The sequence below is a fragment of the Dermacentor albipictus genome, chromosome 1 (genome assembly GCF_038994185.2).
Source record: "Dermacentor albipictus isolate Rhodes 1998 colony chromosome 1, USDA_Dalb.pri_finalv2, whole genome shotgun sequence".
NCBI classification, from domain to species: Eukaryota; Metazoa; Arthropoda; class Arachnida; order Ixodida; family Ixodidae; genus Dermacentor; species Dermacentor albipictus.
The window spans coordinates 233,893,237-233,914,322 of record NC_091821.1 but is presented as its reverse complement, the minus strand read 5'-3'; the positions used below and the strand labels follow the sequence as shown (position 1 = coordinate 233,914,322).

Here is a 21,086-nt window from a genome sequence, read left to right as displayed (position 1 = left end):
TGGCAGCTAAAAAGAAAGCATTTTGTTTGTTGCGATTCATTCATTTTAATCACTTTATATAATCCAATATACAATGGGTTCCAAGTTGGCAGCAATGATTAATTTTCTAGGAAGGCAACAAAGTCTGTAAGTTTAGCTAACTGTTCTTCACTTGGTGTTGAATCTTCATGCCTAACAACTGGAAGAGAGAAAGAGAGAACAGCAGTTATGAAACATGAAAATTACCAGTTAACTCCAGTTAGCAAATGTACAAGCATTTGTTAGTGCTATAAAAGAATGTGGCCCATATAACACAATACCTATCGGATCAGTAAACCAGCACAAACACTTGCAGCCTGCCTACTCATCAACAAAGTACCATATTTACCTGAATGTAACGCGACCCCAATTGTAACGCGAGGGTTGACTTTGTGAGGGCGAAACCGGAAAAAAAAAAGAACCTGATTGTAACGTGAGGGTCGACTTTGCTAACGCACAAGATCAAAGACGCAAATGTAACGCTAATGTAACGCGAGAAACCGAAACTATAGAACACAAATGTAATGCAGGAAACAAACTATAGGAAAAGTCGATAGCAGCTTTATTGAAGTACCTGCAAACTATGCCTAATCTTCATCCTTGCCACTGATGTCGCCGTCGCAGTTGTCATCACAGCTGGACTCCTCTTTGTCACTAGTTGTTTCCCACAGCAGATCGTCCTTGCTTCCGTTGAGGGCATTTGAAATAGAACATTTCTTAAATGCGCGGTAGACTGTTTCATGAAACAGCCGGTACCAAGCAGCTGAAACCCACTGGGCAACAGTAGATGCACTCAGGCGTTTCAGTCTCCCTGTAGGTGTTGAAGTAGATCCACCTTCAATCCAGTCCCAATACAGCTGCCGCAAGCGATCCTTGAACGGCTTGTTCAAGCAAACATCCAAGGGCTGAAGAATGGATGTCATTCCACCCGGTATAACCAAATGCGTTCGGTCACACTGCAGCTTTTCTTTCACGCCGGGTGTGAGGTGACTTCGAAAATCTAGCATCAATATTGATTCTGCATGCAGCAATGCACCTGGCCTTCGGTCCCAAATGCTGGAAATCCAGTCTATGACGATTTCCAAGTCCATCCAGCCTTTTTCATGGCAGCGTACGACAACATTGCTCGGAAATGTTTCTTTCGGGATAGTCTTCCGGTAAAAAATTATGAAGGAAGGGAACTTGCGACCGTCAGCCAAACATGCGAGCATAACTGTTATCCGATTCTTTTCGTTTCCAGTGCTTCTAATACGAACTTCGTGTTCACCAGACTTGTGCATTGTCCTAACCATTGGCATATCAAGGTACATGGGGGTTTGGTCCGCATTCCCGATGTGTCCAAGTGGCATGTTGGTAGAGCGGCGATCAATGACATACTGCTTGGCGTAGTAGTTCTGCAGGAGCCCGCAAGGTGGAGAGAAGTAATGAATAAAGGGAAAAATCAGACATCCACCCGTTCGTAGCAATTGCTACAAAGGAAACCCATACGGGTTCCTCGAAAGAAAGGCCTCATAGTCTATGGTCTATGGCCTCATAGTCTATAGTCTATGGTCTTTGGTCTATGAGGCCTTTCTTTCGAGGAACCCGTATGGGTTTCCTTTGTAGCAATTGCTACGAATGGGTGGATGTCTGATTTTTCCCTTTATTCATTATTCTCGACATACTGCTGAAACGCAAGAAGTTTCGACTCGAAGTCCTTGGGTAGTTTCTGACAAATCGAGGTAGTGCGTCTAAGGGAAAAACTGGCCCTTCGCATGAACTTCTGTATCCAGCTGCATGATGCCTTGAATTGGTTTGGCGCCAAACCCGCATCTCGTGCAAGTTCACGTTCTTTGCACTGAAGCATTTCAATGCTTGCACCAAGAAGCCGGGAGCGTTGTTCACCAACAAAGTCGGCAAGACGACGCTCCAAATCCGGGAAGCGGCCTTTCTTGGGCCCACGGAAACCTTTTCTATGACTGTTGCAATTGAACAACTCCTGGTGATGATTTCTCCACCCCCTTATCGTCGATTCATTGATGTCCAGGCTTCTTGCGGCTGCTGAGTTACAGACTTTTCCGGTGAGTAGAATAGCGTTGCGTTTGAAGCCAGCGGTATACTGTGACAGCATACCGTTTTGGATGTAGGCACATTAAGCAGGCAGCAACAGACCAACGTGTCGAAGCGCTGAATGGACAATGCGGCTATGCGCTGCCTGAGGAATCGGTGGCATAGGTCACATGGTACTATTGTGGAAACAAGTGCCCAGGACAAGTGCCAGTGACCCAAACGGATCGCTACGTCACCAGAATTACCTAGCGGTGAGAAAAAGGCGCTTCCATTTCGCGCGCCAATCGTTCGACACTCACGCGCACGTTTGGTCCCTCCAAGGTGATTCGTCGCTGGCGCGCTCTTGTTGGCTCGTTTTTCATGTTTGCACCGCATTCGCGACTCACCCTAACCGTGGTTCGCGTATTGGTTCACCGCTGAATTTGGAGCACGCGACTTTGAAAGAGCAGGTCAATCGACACGCATGTAAATGCGGCACATTAAGCGAGCTTAATAATGAGTGTTTGGTGCTTTTCTAAGCATTTTTATACCTAGTATTCGAATGTAATGTGGGGGGTGACCTTTAACTTCTATTTTTGGTAAAAAAACTCGCGTTACATTCGGGCAAATACGGTACTTTCATTCCACCAGGTCACTTTCACTGTGGTTGCTAGTGGTGGTAGGACTCGTCATGAGCTTTGGCATGCCTCATTTTTTTGCAGCATGTTAGGTACACTAGAGTATATGCAAACATAGCTTTTGTGGGGGATTTCTTTTAAAGCACTCCTAGGCAGATATCTGCCCTTAAGCGCTACAAGCTCAAGATGGATCTTTAAGATATACTTTATAACATGCAATGTGCAGAGATGGTTATCTGCTGTGTTCTCCTCTATAACAAAGTAAAAATATGTTTCCACACTCGGACTTTTCTTTTTTTTTACTTATGATCTGCAACAGCACACACACCCTTTTTGAGCCTTTCCGTGTGGCTTAGAAGCACCACTGCATTTTTGTACAAAATTAACTTTTTTTTGTAGTTATTCTTACTTTATGCAAATGAATATTAATCAGTCCAAACCAATGTGAACCTTTATGTTTTCACATTGGAGATACATCAAAAGGGAAACAACTTTCCATTTGACACTCTGGCTGTAGCAAACATCATAAAACGGCAGATAATTAGTTTTGATTTTACAGCACTGCTTGTCAGCATGGAGAAAAAATAAAAGCATTACCAACAAAGATAGGAGGAAAAACATTTGCCATATAAATAGCTCTATGCAAATCACTGATTTTGGTGACACTTGATATCACTGCAGTCTTTGCAGCGTTTATCAATAATTGTCACCAAATAGGCATAATCCAACCTTTTCTAACCGCGTATGTCTGCTTTATTGGTGCACAAAAATTTATGCTAAATGTGGTGGGAATAATTGTGCCCTTTCTATGCTCACACATACCTGCCAACCTACTGAAGGAAAGATGGTGAAGAGTGCGCATTTTTATTTTTTCCCTGAGCACGCACCTTTCTTTTGTGGGATACACACACTTTATGAACAACAATTTGCTTTAGACGCAGCGCACAGGCAGCATAAATACTTGGAACACGAATTGACAGATAGCACAGTTTTCAGATCACAGTGACCTTTTCAACAACACTGCTGCTGTTGATTTCACCTTCTTGAGGAACTTGCCTTAATAAACTTGCCCTAAGAAGTTTTTTTTTTCTGGTGTTCAAGGATATGGAGACCGACGAATTAAACTTTCTTGCGAACATAATTTATTTTTCATAAAATTGTAGAATGAGCCCGAAATCGTTATCTTTAGGAATAATTCGGGAGAGTCGGCAGGCATGTGCTCACATATGAAAATTACATTTTGCCTGCAGAACACATTACAGGGTGCACTTGGACCTCGTCTTCACCCAACCATGACCAAACATTCCTTAAGCAGCAGCTTCTCATCACTAACAATCCCATAATTTGTAACAAGTGAGATGTTATACTGGTATTTGTATCGTAAATGTAAGAAAGATAAAAAAAGTGCTAAACTTTTCATGGTGCGCTATCACTTGAATGTGACAGGCTTCCTGCCTTGAAAGACAGGAAGGACAACTGGTCCAGTGGGCAAGCTGCAAGAGAAGTGAGCTCGAGCGCAGCTTCAGTCAGCAGAAGGACAAGCTAATATTCTACTGACGTTTCTTCAAAAGTACAGCTAAACCTTGATATCAGCAATTTGCTTTGTTACATCGAAATCTTGTTGTATTGAAATTTGACCTGTTATGAAAATAAGTACAGCCGCCGATAGACTTTTTCCTACATAAAAGGGGCTGTAAAATTTTCTGCATTATGGGCCATCGGAAAAGTAAACTTGAATGAGAAAATATAATCGTCGAATTTGAGTCGGCGACGAAAGGTACAGTTTCATGCCATGTTGACAATATCTTCACATCAGCGGTACGAAGTAAGCCAGCCATGCTTTCACATCCACTCCCCCTCTACGGCTCGTAGTGCTACCAGCAGTGGGACGGCGCTAGAATAATAACCGCTGGTAGCAGGGAGTGAATGTTGCATCTGCCTTTCGCTTCAACGTGCCTCCAAAACTCAAGGCTATGGAAACTCTTGCCCTAAACATGCAGGAAGACAGCACACGATGCCACATCATCTCGGCGTGGGATGTGTTTGCACTCAGCTATACTGACAGTCCTGGGTAGCCACAGCCACGATAGAAATGGAGACTGTACGATTCATCATGTTACCGCAAGCTCACTCCCCTCCCTCTTTTTCCCTTGCTCATGCGAGAAGATGGTACCCATCAAGCCATCATCCAAGGCTCACCCTCGCACGCTTTCACTTACACACAAAGCATACAGCGAGCGAGGCACGATAAGGTCTTATAGTTGGACTTTATATGAAACGTGATGCTGCACTGCTTCAGCGGTCATTCTTGGTCACGCAGAACTAGATTTGATAAGTGCGCATTTGCAAGCAGCTGCTTGCAATTCTACAATTTGACCATCTATGTCCACGGAAGTTTGTATTCCTTTGCGGTGGCAGGGAAGTTTCGTTATATTGAAATTGTGTATAAACACACTATATCAAGGTTCTAAATACATGCTGTTCTATGGACAAGAAGTTATAAAAAGTTAAATACTTTGTTATAGTGAAGTTTGTTATATCGAGGTTTAACTCTGTCATTGTAGTTCATTGGTAATTTAATCCCAGAAAAACGCATTAATGCGGTAGACAGGCACAGAAAGAAACGCATGACAGAGCCCTTACTACATTTTTTGATTGGAAGCAATATTGAACACACACAATCATGGAAACCAGACAAACAACAGGAAAAAAGAAAAAAAGTCATGTAAAGACTATCATAACCCAACTGTTCTTGTCAGCTTTTTTTTATTTGTGTTGTTGCTGAGCTGGTTTCTTCTGTGACTGTATCTAATTCAGTATTACTCACAATAATAATTAACAAAGAAACTAGCTGTGAGTGAGTGTACAAATCGCTTGCTTCTTTCCATACCCGCCTATTCCATTTGTACTTTCTTGTTAGTATGCCTGGATGATCATTCTTCTACTAGAGATGCATGTTAGGCATATGGCGTTTTTATACCTCCCACCAATGTCAAAACCAAGTGCATGTTCAGAAAAAAAAACCAGCACAATATGTTTTTATTTTTTCATAATATGTAAGAAATGCTCACCTGTGTGTTTTGGTAAGACCATACCATTTGTGGCATCAACAGACCATCCCAGTGGACTCACAACTGGAAAAAAGATTAAAAATGAAAATGCCACTATGAACTTCAGCGAACATGCTGATCATTCTTACCATCAGCTAATTCAAGCTTGGGAATACCAAGAAAAGAGGATGCGTCATCAAGGGAAATAGAAGAATATGCCTTGGCTACCAGCATCAAGGCCCGCCGTCTTGTGCGCTCTGCAACACAGTTAAAAACAAAAGAGAACATAGTCAACACACACTTTCACGAAAAGAATAAAAAATACATAGATTTTAAATGCATGCATCAAGAGGTTCTTGTGACAGCACCTCAGGCTAGCATTTAGTACATACAAGCAGTCAGTGGGCACAAAAATTATTAACCACAACTTGGAGCGTAAGTAAGCTTTTTCGAAGAGTTTCTGAAACATGAGGCAACAGGAATGACTGAATGTAAGGACACTAAAGGCAAACTTCAAATCAACCTAGCATGGTATATTGCTCTTTCCAAAGATTCTCAGCATTTGTTTGGCAGATAGACGGCCTGTTAGGAGTGAATAGATGCGTCAAAGGGACATAAAGGCAAATAATAAGTCAAGCTAAAGAGATAGATTAGTGCTTGAGAATCTCAAAGGGATCAATATTATCGCGAACAGAGTCTTAGTAATCGAGAGACCCCCGGGAAATTCATGCACTCCTCAGTTAAATTCTGTCACTAGTACTCAACCATTAGTTCCAAAAGACATCAGTTTCGTTATCGTGTAGCGCTGTGCTGGTTTTGCTGGCTCGCAAAACTCGCTCAAACTGCAAGTAGCAGAGAATTCAACTTCCATGTGATGTTGCGGGATGCCCGAACGGTCTGCGCCACTTGACCAAAAAACAACTGCAGCGGCGAATCCACCACTCTGTCTTAGCTCAGTAGCGCCGTCTGCCAGGTGGGGTTTTACTCACCGATGGTAGCAAAGGGTAGTGATGGCATATGCAATGTCACAACTCACCTGGTTGGGTGGCGGGAGATTTGAATTTCAAAAAAGAGATTCAGACCCTGCAGATGCAATTTTCTCGTAAACTAAGTCTTTTCTTGGCGTGAAAAAAGTGTTGCAAGGTTTCTGGAATGGTATTTAAACAGTCTACGTTGACTTAGTATTTGCCTTTAGTGTCCCTTTAACTAGCAGCAAGGCTCAAGGACAACAGAAGTGCAATGACCTTTGTTTGCTAAGAGAAGCAACAAATTGTTTTCATTATTTCGTAAATTTCAAGTAGTGTAAAAACAGTGCTTCAGTGCATTAGAGGAACTTCTAGTACGAGTATATTTACTACTAGTAGTATACAAACATCTTATGTAGGATGTTTAGTGATGAACTCTGCTAATGTTGCAAAAATCTCCAGGACAAATTACCCGTGGCCTTCTCAGACATATAACCATGTGGTAGTGTTGCAGTTGCTGGCAATATCCTAATTTTTATATACAGAGGTCTCTAGAAGGCCTTGGTTAGTCCAGTGTCGTTCATAGCAGTATCGGCATGCAGCAATATGTTGAGCTGTTGCCAAGGGCTTTGGCATGCAAACATTCCTGACACAAAAATAGTGCTCTAATAAAAAAACTTCAAGAAAAACAGAAGTTGCGAGAAAGGACTAGAACAGTGATCTTTATGAAATGCATCTGTGTAGACTTTAAGGCTGGTTCATGCATATTTTTGAAATTAAACGGGCTACAGCCAGCAGTTTGCTGTGCGGTGGCACTCAAAACACTTTCTTGCACGGTAAGCATTATACCCCGATTACTAAGCCACTATTATTCAGGAGTTCTTTACTAGGCAAAATACAATGCCATGGAATGCGCCTAAACATCTTGCACTACCGTTTGCATAAACATAACATTGAAACTGCAGTAGCTACCTAACTTCATTACCAAGTATAAAACACTCATACAGCAACAATAACATGACTGAAAATTGGTCATAACTGCAGGCATCAAGTCACTCAAGGTCAGTTAAAGTTTTAAGAAATAAGTAAAGATTAAAACTGCAGCATTCAGCAAGTCTGGACAAGCAGCTTAACAAATGAGCCGGCAATACTACAAACAAATATGAGGAGGTGAGATTGCTGTGGGCAAAAGTGTGCCCTTACGAGACTTAAAATTAAGACTAGATGAGTGGCTCCAAGAGCTCATGAGTGAACTAACTCGACCAATGTTTGTAAAATCTGATGTACGCATCACAATTTTGAAAATGCATCATTATTACTTTTTGAATGTGCCCAAGGCAAAGTGGACGTGTTTGTAATCACAAGAAGTTGCGTGTTTGTCAAACACCGATTTTGACAGCACTCAGCACATGAATGCAATGCAGGTGATGCCTCTATGGAGCATCTTTTACACCTTTACTACAAAGCCTACTAAGAACACTTCTCTGATGGATCCATTAATTATATAAGAAGAGGCATTACTGTGGTTGCCAACACACTAGGCAGGAGGTCGGAATTTTGTCCAGCTGCTATACAAGTGTCCACAGTTTCTCAATAAATCTCTGCGCACATAACATACTCATCAAGGCGACCAGCCCTCACCCGCCATTTCACCTAATAATGCCACAAGTTCTGCAATATGAGCTTCACTAAGGATTTAAAAAAATTAAATTATGTGGTTTTATGTGCCAAAACCACTTTCTGATTATGAGGGACGCCGTAGTGGAGGACTCCGGAAATTTCGACCCCCTGGGGTTCTTTAATGTGCACCTAAATCTAAGTACACAGGTGCTTTCGCATTTCGCCCCCATCGAAATGCGGCTGCTGTGGCCAGGATTCGATCCCGCGACCTCGTGCTCAGCAGCCTAACACCAGTCACTGAGCAACCATGGCGGGTGCTTTACTAAGGATTGTACCTTCGGTTCAGTGTAATCAGTAAACTGAGAAATACTAAATATATAAGGTATACCGAATATTTTTTCAGCAATTAGTTTTACTGAAGAAGGTATGCGAGGGCAACATGGTACACACATACACATGAACACATGGCAGACAAGCAAAAAGAAAATGTGCAGGCAATTAGCTTGGAAATTACCAGGGGTGTGCAAATAGGTATTTTCGAGAATCAATTAAATATGAATGGAATAGCGCCAGTAGCTAATTGAATTGAATACCAATTACTTCCTAAATAATTTTGAAATAATGAAAAGCCATTGTCACCATTAATATAAAGAATGTTCACATCCTAGTACATTCACAATGTTAGCAAGCTTCTGTCATTATTAAGGACTGTTTACTAATTGCAACAGGCAGAAAACACACAACACACAAGGCACACAAAGAAGGTTCAGGAACGTTCCCCATATCTTGTGTATTATCAGTTTCCCATCAGGCGCATTAATAACAGTCTTTAAAAATGAATGAACTAGTCTCTCAGGATGCTCTGTCATTATAAAGCGTTGTTTAATAAAACCACAAATAAAGCATTTGGAACAAATAAGCAGTTTGTTAGCATACAAAGGACTGTTCAGTGAGCGCAAACGACAGCGGTTTAGCCAGAAAGGTCTGGCTTTCTTATGGTACGTTCGACTGGTAGTTTTCGAGCCCTTGAGATTGGTCCGGCAGTGTGCAGAAAATTCGGCTGGTGGAAATCGAGTGCTCGAAACCAATTCGGCTGGTTCTTTCAAAGTGCCACACTCCCGATCATAGCGCTCAGAGCCATTCACAACTTTGATCTGGCAGCGGTGTGACCCTAGATTTGGTGGAGTTGCGGTCATGTGGCTCCTGAAGTTTCCATTGTCGGCGTGGCGTCTGCCGCATGCATGCCTGTTTCTTTACATTAGTAGTGCTGACATGTTTCCTTCTCGAGCCTTCGATTGCTCTGGTGAGTGACTACACATGGTCGGCTTCGTCACGCTTTCTCTGGTTCAAATCAAGAGCGAGATCCGCAAAGTTGCAATTAGAGTTGGAGGGGGGCAGGAACCAGCTGAATGTACTGTTAGCAACATACACCTCCAGTATGTGGCTTCTTGCATTTATTGTCTATACAGTCACAGGGAGGATATTTATCGCACTTTTGCTTTAACCCTTTCGCTGTCACGGACGTACCGGTACGTCATCGCGCTTCCCCCCCAAAACTGTCACTGACGTACCGGTACGTTCTCTATCGTGCGTTCAAAATTTCGCGCCAGAGCGCAAAGCTGGCGGTCCTGGATTGGCCACGCACTCTGTTGACTCTTTCTACAAGTTCGTATATTCGCCCCGACCTGTGTTACTCCATGTATTGAAGAGTAGGGCGCGACGGCCACTCCCCACTTTCTCTTTGCTGAGTGGCGCGGTGGCTCCGTGTTCGCTGTATCATGCGTCGCGCGCGTGTGGTTATGGGTTCAAGGGTTGTTCTGCCGTCTCCGCTGGTTTGAAGGTTTTTATTTTTCTTCTGTTGGTGTGCCTGCTACGGCGCGTCAAGTTCAGGCGCACGTGCCGTTGCCTCTCCGAAAAGAGCGACTCGTTGCTGCTTTCGCTCTCTCGCCGCACCCTCGCTTTCGACCTGCAGCAGTAAACGTAAAGCCCTTCGAACTTTGTTTAGCCTTTTTCCATCTCTCTCTGTCATCTTGATCACCAAACGTCCCATTTATCTCCGTTGTACGGGCGACTGAAAGCGCATCCTCCCTGCGCGCGGTTACTTTCGGATGGCTCAGCGCGCGGGACCTTCGTCTGCTCATTGGAGCGGTGGCTCAATTCCGATTCAGAATACGAGCCGAGCTCGGATTCGGACTCAGACAGAGTCGCATGCGAGGAAGAGGGTTCCGCATCGTCAGATTCGGGTGTTGAAGGGATTTTATAGTCAGGCTGATGATGATGATGATGTTTACTAGCAACAGCTGCAGAACACTGAAATACGTATATTACATTGACTATGTTATTTGTATACCAATCATAATCAAAAATAAATTGCTATGTTCATTCCCTGTTATGCTCGTTCCCTGAAACCAAGCCGACACTGGGGGTGCGTCACGGTCAGAAACGTCCGACAGCGAAAGGGTTAATTTTATTTATAATCTCTGTAAGTTGACAGTTTAAACTATTTGAAAACTACACAAAAAATATCCATATTTATGATTAGTGACTATTCGATTTGAAGACAGAATCAAATTTGACAATATCAGAATTTTTATAAGTTTTGACTATCCCATTCACACACCCCTAGAAATTGCAGAAGTGCAATGTTTCATCCAAATGAACCAGCATAAATATGTACACCTGAGTTAAAGGATATTAGATAAGCAAGCTGTGATCAGGATAAAAAATATGCAGTGCTAACGGTTTGCTGTAGTCAAGGTGACACAAACAGCTTGTAAATGCCCACCAAGCTTTCTATTGCACATTTTACACATATATTATGACAAAAACTTAAATATAGACTTCATTTTAGTTAATGCTTTCCTACTTGGTAATGCCCACCACCATATACAGTATGCTGCACACTTAAAGGATGACACCTACACAATATTAAAGCAAACTTAACTGAAACAGTCCTTAAACATTATTAGCAATAAAGGTCACTAGATGCAATAAAGCACCACTAGATGCACAAAAATACAGCCTGCAATTCTTTTTGCCATAGCTGAAGTAGCAGTGGAGTACACTGTACTTAAGAACGTTCATCTTGTTGCATTGTCAATACATAGTAACGGCTGCATGTGCCTGGTAGCGACATCACTTTAAACCTTACCGCCTATGCATCTGCATATTACAGCTATTCACCATTACTAGAAGAAATGAAACAATGATCATAATGAGAAAACATAAAGTTGTGTCCACGGAGAGAAACAAAAAATCACAGTAATCTTTTAAAATATAAGACTAATAACTGAAGACCATGAACCATAACAATATCGCAGAATGCCACTTCTATGTCTGAGATGCATTTGGCACAAAAGGAATGGAGCAACCAAGCAGAGATTCACCACAGTATGATTTTATAGAGCTCATTTATTTTATGACAGAAAGCTCACTGATCTTGTGGCCCAAAGAGACGCAAGGAAAAAAAAACTGTTCCTGGAAACTACTGAACTTGCCTCCAAGTTCCTGCATGATAGGTTTGATGTGGTCAGGCCATTCCTGGGCTAAGCCATTGTAAATTGCCGGAAAATCTTTGAACCAGAGGCCTTGGCCAACCTTCCAGATGTTTCCCAGCTCTGTGTGAGACTTAAAAGAAAAAAAAAGTGAACATTAAAAAGTACTCCCCGTTTTTTATTTGCAACAGTTAAAGGCAGAAACTTTTGGTGCACTAATGAAGAATGGCATTAACATGTCAAATGAGAAAAAGCTTTCACCAAACAGACTCCATGCAGTTTTCTACTTGGCTTTGTTTAAAAATAAGAAAATATTTGGTATTGAATTCCAAATATTTGGCATTGAATTCTATATTTAGCAATTATTTCCCTCAAATATTCGTATTCATTAAGAAATTTTGCTATTTGAACACCCCTTTATAATGTGCATGTATATAAAATTTTGGCAAAAGTTCAGAAGTAGCAATATTTAATCACTATAACGAGGTTCGACAGCATCACATTTCAAAGCACGTCACAGTAATGCTACGCTACACCATTTATACCTCGATTTGCAAATTTATTTTAACAATTAAAAAAAAAAAGATTTTGCGCTTACCACTGCTTTGTTCAGGCTGAAATTTTGCTACATGATTGCATTCTCTCTCTCTTTTTTTTTTGTCTGCATCATTCAATATAACACTCGGCATCATTGCTTGCCTGGTTCGTCTGGAAGAAATGAAAAAGCACACTGTCATTGAGCGTATATGATCTGCTGCATGGACATAAACAAGTTTTTCCACCTGTCAGCCCAACTAAAGAAAACAGTGCTAATAACATGTGGAACAGGGCGACTTGGTTGATGTGACGATTCCGTTCCATCTTCTTGCTTTAAGATCATGAAACAGCCTCGCATTACTGAATCCAAAAGTGCTGCTGACAGGTGGTGAGACCAGTTCATATCTATGTGGCAGCTTGCTTATGCTCATACAATAGTGCTTTTTCATTTTTTCCATATGAACCAGGCAAGCGACAATGGCAAAAGTTATATTGAATAATGCAGACAAAAAAAAAGTGACATTGTAACAAGAGTTCAGTATGAATAAAGCAGCAGTAAGCACATCCTTTTTTGTAGCAGTTAAAAAAAAAAAAGCAGGTCGCTGTATGCGGTTATTCACGCCTTACACGACAGTGCCTGAAATGAGTTCGCAGGTGAGTGGAAGACAGCACACGCCAGAAGCATTCTTGCATTTCCCCTCTCTCCCTTGACGCAAAGCATCAACATTTACATGCACCATGTGAGCAGACCCTTCCTGACCTACTCTTGTTCGGAACTTTATTGTGCTTTGGCTTCCTAGCCCGTTATCCCTATTTGCATGCATGCAATGTGCTACTGTCATTTATATAAATGTTGTTGGTCATGGACATACATAACTGTGTAAAGCCAGGTTTGTGTTAAGTAATCTTTTTATTCTACGCAAACTGTACGTGTGTGGAAGAATGTGACGACCTTGTTAATGTGCTGTCACCTCACAGTGACAGCTTACTTATAAAGGGACCCTGAAACGATTTTGACGATCTTGTACAAATGTATTGAGTCGTTAGAGTAGGTCCTTCCGATCATTAATTGACGTATCTAAGTGCTCTGCGTAAAGCATGTAATTTATTATAAGGTTTTAAAAATGTACATCGATGCCGATCATAGCACACTGCTCAGCGGAATTTTCAGCCGCCTCTACGCATACGACGTAAATCACCCAATTGATGTCAGTAGGGCGAGCTATCCGATTGGCTGCCCAGGGAGCGTCATGGATATTTTTTCCACCTTTATGGTGAACAAATGATGTTTGTAATAGTTGGAATGTTAGTTAATTTGTTTCTATAAAAAGAAAGTAACAGAAAGAGAATTCACAAGAACAATTTCACACAACACTTAAGCACTTCCGGTACACAGCAAGCGTCGTCTGCTTGTGTTACAACATGCTCCATTTTGACGAGAGCTCCGCGGTCAGAGTCGGTCTCGGTCTTTCTGCGAGCACTATGATTCGACTTTGTTGCATTGTGGACTGCAAACGTAGTGACTGGCAATATGTCAAGCTGCGACATCGTGTCCCTCTGCAAGGCAGCAGACGAGCGGACTGGCTGCAGCGCATCGGACTGCCGCTATCCAATCGGTGCCAGGATTTGCGCATTTGTGGGTCACTTCTCGCGAGTCCGGTATTAGGGTAAACGCAAGTGCAAGGGGACAAGGCCTGGCGATTTGACCGTGTCATTTCATGGGATAAGCAGAAGCACAAATGTGAATGGTCTGCACGGCGCAGCCACCTGGTTACACAGAGCTCAACCACACAAAGTATCAGTAACAAAACGTATTCTGCTGGTGTAAATTTTTCGCAGGAGTGTGATCGGTAACACGTTTTTGTAAATGCTTAAAATGTTTTACACTTGGCTAGAGCAATATTAGCCCTTTGTTTGGCTGGTTAAGCTCTGCGCCAACAGGTGGCTGGACCGTGCAGACCGATCAGGCTGCTCACGTACGTCTATGCTAAAGTTCCTTTATCAGCTTGAGTTTATGCCTCCAGCCATCCGTCGAAACGCCTAGCTCGCCTGTGGTTAGAGGAATACCAGACACATTCGGCGCTGCAACAGAATGTTCGCAACGCATGCTGCTTCGATAGCTCTCACTTGGGGTTGACTGCCAAGCAGCTGGCGGAGAGTTTGGAGAGGCTTCGCACGCTCGCTCCTAGAGAACCGTAAGTCGCCAACATGACGTGCCATCATGACGCAGAGCCAGCGAAGGCGAGCTTTGCCCTGATCACTCAACGAACGAGTTGAGGAGAAAATGCATGACTACGGAGGAGGGTAACTTGCAATCGTCCGTAGTTCTTTTAATATGAGATGTTTCATACAAATTGTGGTGCAAATGATTAACTTTAGCTGTACCCTATGCGTCTACAAAATTTGTCCGAACCGTTTCAGGGGCCCTTTAACATAACTCAGTACTATTGTTTGGCATTTAATAGCGAAACGAAAAAGAAAAGCCAATGTGTGCAAACAGAAGAGCACATATAAATTTGCAACATTAATTTTATAGTAAATTAATATTTGCTTTTGCATAACTCTGAAAGATTAACAGAAAACGTAGTATAGGTAATGATGCAACAATTAAGCAGGTAGGATGTAATCCAAACATGCAGAGAATGCCTTAATGTATACACTAAACAAATTGTGTGGCTAAATCTGAATTGCCTATTACCTGACAGTTTGTTCTTTAACATATAAAAGTAAGGCACTGCTGCTTTTGTGTGAAAAGTGAGATGTTGGAGGAAAGTATGTAACCAGTTCACTATAATGAGCATGTTCCAGTACCAGAAAATCAGCCCATACCATCCATGCCAAAATGTCCCTGCATATATTTTTACGTACACTGCTGACTGCCTACTCACACTAATACAGCAACAGTGCTGGCACCTCTAAGCCAATCTCGCATCAAACATCACAAAAGAAAGGAGAACGGGGTAAGGAGAACATGACACAAAACTTTCGATCTAATACATTTGATGGAAAAACTTCCACACTGCGACTACATGCAAGCAACAACTGCAATTCACAGGGCACTGCAACGTCTCTTAAGCTGTGGAATGTGTCTGGTATTAAAGGGCATCACCTCATAAACCTTCAGCAATAAAATGTTTTTGGATGTGCCCTGTGAGGAGTTATTGGCGACCAAATGCTGCCATGCCATGCCTTCATGGCCTTCCCCTCCTTTTCATCATTCCTACTGCAATGTCCGTGTTGCTCCTTCCACCTATCACTGTGCTGAGGCCTGATATCAGTAGTGCATAAATCTCCACCATAATACTTGATCCTGAAGTACACACTATCTGCACAAAGGTATGATATTCTGCCACCAGATGGTGCCATTGCTTTATCAATTTGACTCTGACAGATATTATACTGAGGAAAAGAAACAAGACAAAGGAAATGTACACAAAAATGTTTGAATGAAAAGCATGTATAGTATACCTGATTAACTCAGTCTCCTTAATAGGTGATGTGACTATATTTTACTACGATTACCTGCCATAGCAATAATTTGTTTATTTGACAATGTGACTATTTGTCACTGACCCGTTTCAAAGGGTATGCTGATAAATCATCACAATATTTTTCAGCCATCCTTGGTCGTACTGGAAGAAGTGCTTAGCTGTGATGTGCAAGAATGGTGAATCACAAAAGCGTGAAAAGTGGTGCGGCATTAACAAAAGCTGAAGGAAAGAGCAAGCAGTCTTTTGAGAGCAAATGTAGGCTCCCTGCTGTGCGCAAATAATACGTGGCTTGGGTATTTATGATAGCAATGTCTAGTGCCTAAGCAGGTTCATATACCATGCTTAAAAGTGTTTCTAGCCCCCTTTAATGGTGTCCCAGCAAAAAATGTTGCTATGAGTGCACTGAAGCAGACATGCAAGGAAAATGGCATAAAAGACGTACAACTGACACCACGCGCAATGCAATAGCAACTAGTTTTATAGCTCAAGAACCTACAGTAAACATAGGCATTGCATGCCAGTGTAAAGATCATGGCAGGAAGCAGCATCATTGTAGCAGGCTCTGGAGATGCCATGCCATATCTTTCATCATGTTTGTGATGCTGCTTTTTGTCATGCTCTTCTCACTGGAATCCTGTACTTATACATATTGTTGGTGCTTGAGCAATAAAACTGTTGTCAGTTTAGATGTGGTTGTGCCAGTTCTTTCTTCTTGTGCTGCTGCTCCAATATGCTGAAGCAACTCACCCATCAACCCATGACAATGGGTGCAATGTTAATTTTTGAAAAGTGATTGTATGTAAAAAGGAACTAGCAGCAGTTTTTTTTTTTTTTGAAAACAATCATTTTCTGTTCCTTTAGCACCACACCGTTCTGCTCACCAATCAACATCTGCCAGAAGCTTTTTATGGTGAAATGTAAACACTTGCACTATTTTTTAATATGAGCAATCACTAGCAAGCATTCTGATAACCATTTCCAGATAGAACAATGGTCACAATATACCACTCTGTAGAATGTAACTGAAGCAAGCATGCTAGGTGAACAGTAGCACAATGTATGTACTATCCAGTGACTGTGCACATTCAGTGACATCAAACACACTGTTCAGCCAAGTTTCGCTATTTATGTTTTAAAGAGCCCCTCACCAGGCCACATAGAAAATTTTGTATATGCTCGAAGTTGTTGCGTGCCCTCTTGGGAGCGTTCTAGCGCAAGAATTTTTCAAATTGGTTCACTAATAGCCAGTATAGCAACGTTTCAGCACCACGAACCCATGATTTCAGAAGGCGATTGTCACCACCAAGGACATTCTCTCCACTTGTCCTGTCTAGCTTCCGCATGCGAAATTCCTTTCCTCTGTTCTCCCATACCAGAGCTGGAGGATCGCGGGATGCATACGTCATGGCCCTGCCTTCTTTTTTTTTCTCTCTCTCTCTTTTGCTGCACGCACACTTCTGCTGACGGTTTTGCACGCAAGCTGTTATGCTTTTCTCGTTTCGCACAGTGCACGATTTTGCACGCTGTGCACAAGAACACCTTACTAGCGGCATAAGTCAGTGCTACATGAACACTGAGGCAGACGCAAGCGGATAATAGAGTATGATTGGGTGCTGGAACATGGTAGAAAATGACATAGTTTCACTCTCAGCGCATGCGACTGCAGGATGTGGGAATAAGCAGACGAAATGGAAGTACATTTCTCTTGCTGTGGTGCGAAATAAAACAAAAACATGCAGACATTCAGTTTGTGTGTTTCATTATTTCACTAAATTTAATTCATTGATTGAAGCAACAGATTACACAAATAACAGATGTTGCCTTGAATAATTCTTGAGGTATCACGGGTCACTATGTGTGAGATCACAACATATACATGTACGTAGGCACGCTTGATGATGTACATCACCTTGGCATGCAGCGCGCGCGAGAAGGGCAAACGGCATTTAGTTTGAAATTTCAGCTCTTTCTGTAGTGCGTAGCGATGCAATTCTTAGCAAACAAGATCGTGAGCGCACATTGTAAGCACTGTGATTGTCAGCTCAAGATGGTCAGACCTGGTGAGGGACCCTTTAAGCAATGGCTAAAAGACGGTATCATACAACTACTTCATTGCATCTTTACACAGCAACTAAATAAAGCATTCAAACCTCTCTTCGTGATTTAGGAGCACAGATTTTTAGAAAGTTTGTTACACCCAATGGCAGGAAGCTGTAATGATGGGTCTGTTCAATTTGACTAAACCATCTGAACCAGTTCATGAGGTTCAATTATGTAGAAAAGGTGCAGGGCTGGTTCACAATGTTTTTGCATCCCCCCTACAGATGGTGCCGACTTGGTGCAAACATGCAGGTGTAGAGCAGCAGCACAGCAGATGACGCAGCACACAGGCGTAAGCGACGTTGAAACCCCCCTTACGTGCGCCTACTGCGTCTATGCAATGCTGGGTGTGTTGTTTACACTGCTTGTGTACACTAGCACGTTGTGTATTTGCCACAGCCAACATTTCATCCATTCATCCTGATCAAACCAATGATATTCTGGATTAAACAACATGTCTGTCAATTGTCAGCACTGGTAATTTTTGCGTTTTTATTACCCCCTAAAGCAGAGGAATAAAATAAGATAAAAATAATCACCTGCGTGTTCACCAGCAACACACAGCAAGTTAAGATATATCGTATTTACTCGATTCTAAGCACCGCCTTTTTTTCACGATTGCGATGCCCAAAGTGAGGGGGGTGCTTAGATTCGAAAAATCTAGAATGCTCCCCGCTCCCTCTTTTCGCTGCTACTTCACGACGATACGGGTGCAAGAAATAACATTTCATTTTGCAGACATCTAAAAGAAAAATCGGTACAGACAGTGAACCCACCCCTTGTGTCGAATGCTCAGCTACTATCACTGCCACTCGAGTTCGTCGCACCGCTTGAACCGCCGCTCTCGGTATCCCACAGCAGGTCGTCTTCTGTTCCATCAAAATGGTTTTGGATCAAGCACTTCTTAAGATTTGACCACAACGTCCACTTGTACCCACTTCCATGCGTCCGAAATTCACTTTGCCATAGTCGATGGGGATGCTTTCTGCAGGTTTTGCCGTACAGTCCGGCTGTACGGCGTACTCGAGCCGCGGACGCCGTGCCACCTCGCGATTCCGACGGCTACGGCTCGATGACAGAGTGAGCAAGCGCGCATGGCGGCCTTGGCTACACGCTCCTCCTAACAAATAGGGGGGGTGCTTAGATTCACATGCAAACTTTTTTCCCAGTTTTCTCGCGAAAATAGAGGGGGGGTGCTTAGAATCGGGAAAATACGGTATCCTACAGTGGAAGCTGTCTGATCCACTGTAGCATAATTAAGAAGGTTATTGTTAACCAAAGACATAGCATGCACATTTTACTGCTTTCTGCTGTTTTAAAACCAAACACCTCAGAAGCACTTGCGGTTAGAGGCTTCTCAAACTATACTCAAACTCATGCAGACGATGCACATTAGCATTCATTTCTAGCGTTGCATTATGCCTGCACAGCTTAAGTAAAGCTGCTCAATTTTTAAATTTTTTATACCCCACCGTAAATTGGCTCACAGTGGTGCACGAGAAGCTCATAAATTGCACAACTCGTTTTCTACGGTGCAGACATAGCAAACACTCGAAACAAATGCCGAGGTGCAGAGGCGGCGCAGGCGTTATGTTTTGTCCAACTAATGTGCACCGAGTGCATAAGTTTCAGAGGTCCTGAACTGCAGATATCATCGGCTTCATAGGTGTAAATACACCCTGCATTTGCATAGACACGGTAAATGCATGCAAGCGGGGTTTCAAAGGCACTTGCACCTTTGTGCTGTGTCATCTGCTATGATGCTGCTTCGTACCTGTACGTCTGCACTAAGTTGGCGCCGACAGTAGGCAAGGTACAGCAAAATTGTGAAGCAGCCCTGCATCTCTCCTGCACCTTCTGAACAAATGGCATGGTTCAGACTGTGTCATTGCTGCACTGCTGAATCGAATGGCAGAGTGGAGCGCTTCATGAACTGGTTCAGGTGGTGCAGACAAACTGAAGACTGAATGTGTTACCATGTGCATGACTGTATTCACTCGCAAAACACACTCTTTTCACTTGCAAAACACTATTCTATTTATGGCGCAACACATTAGGTAAATAATTACGCTTAACGCATATAATCACATACCTGCTTGATTTCTTGAGGGATCCTCTTCCAGAGAAATTTGGCATTCGGCCTAGCCAGGATAAAATGGGTAATCAAGATACATACATAACAATATTAAAAGTGACGATGGATACTTACAGGTCATTTTGAAGGAGGTAGATTGCTAGTAGTTGACCATAAGCCTGTGGGCTGGCAATGCCATTGGCAGCCTGAGAAGCAAGTTATCAAGATAAAGCGATAAGTTACATTCACGTAACAAATCGAATCTGGCGTTCATTTAGCATAGCAAAAGAGAAATCAATTGACCGAAGCACTTCGTCATACTGCGGCACAAACCTCTGTTTTGCTAATTCCTTTATAAAAACACAAACTCACTAGATGAGTTGACATTGTATGTACTCACGTAATGCTCGTCATCGCGGCACACTAAATTTGATTGCTGCAGTGAGCATTACTTAAACGTCCCCGCCCCTTCCTCGCTTCCATATACTCAACACCAACATACTGCACAGCGTGTTGGGTGCTTCCAGGAGATGCAGCAGAGGCGAAGAAGGCGCAAACAGTGGAGTAAGGATCAAGCGAATTTCCCGTGGAACTTGCTCCCTACATATATAAACTTGGCAGCACCTTGCGCTACAGCCGGTCAGCGACCTAATACATACATATTATAGCTCACACGCGCTGCTGTTAGCCTCCGGCAGGGAGCGATTTGAAATTTGGCCCACGATGGTGATGCACGCCGCCTTCAGCTGCATACACAAGTCTTGGAAAAAGCGCTTACCTCCAGTTCCTGTTGCTCAAGGTCGGCAGCCAGCTTTGAATATTCACGCATCCTGGCATCGCCGCTACCATCAACGACAATCGACATTTTGAAATTTTAACGCTATGCTGCCTTTAGGGCGTTCAAGACTGCCTTTACCGCCTCTACCGCATCTACTGCTAACAAGAATAACAACAAATGCAAATGACAAACGCTTAGACTATAGTAGCCGCACCATCGTACACTACAATTGTTTTGCAAAATATGCACTAGTTCCATGAGTTTGCCCAAAATCTGTAAGTCTGTTTAGTTTT

At 42.7% G+C, this 21,086-nt stretch overlaps 1 protein-coding gene across 1 annotated transcript; it reads right to left on the bottom strand.

Annotated features, from left to right (window-relative positions):
• Nucleotides 1-20: 20 nt before the first annotated feature.
• Nucleotides 21-20,987, bottom strand: CSN8 (COP9 signalosome subunit 8). The gene is made up of 7 exons (XM_065431006.2): nt 20,794-20,987; nt 20,151-20,221; nt 20,034-20,082; nt 11,817-11,946; nt 5,884-5,991; nt 5,756-5,818; nt 21-178 (listed from the first exon to the last, which is right to left on the bottom strand). The coding sequence occupies exons 1-7, from the start codon at nt 20,878-20,880 to the stop codon at nt 99-101; spliced, it is 588 nt and encodes a 195-aa protein (XP_065287078.1). The 5' UTR covers nt 20,881-20,987; the 3' UTR covers nt 21-98.
• Nucleotides 20,988-21,086: the final 99 nt, after the last annotated feature.

Excerpts from the sequence above, each read along its gene's own strand:
- CSN8 (XM_065431006.2), bottom strand. The coding sequence starts at position 20,880 with ATGTCGATTGTCGTTGATGGTAGCGGCGATGCCAGGATGCGTGAATAT. Across the intron at positions 20,083-20,150 it reads TACCTCCTTCAAAATGACCT|GCCGAATGCCAAATTTCTCT; the intron begins GTAAGTATCCAT and ends TATCCTGGCTAG. Across the intron at positions 5,819-5,883 it reads CAAGCTTGAATTAGCTGATG|TTGTGAGTCCACTGGGATGG; the intron begins GTAAGAATGATC and ends TCTTTTTTCCAG.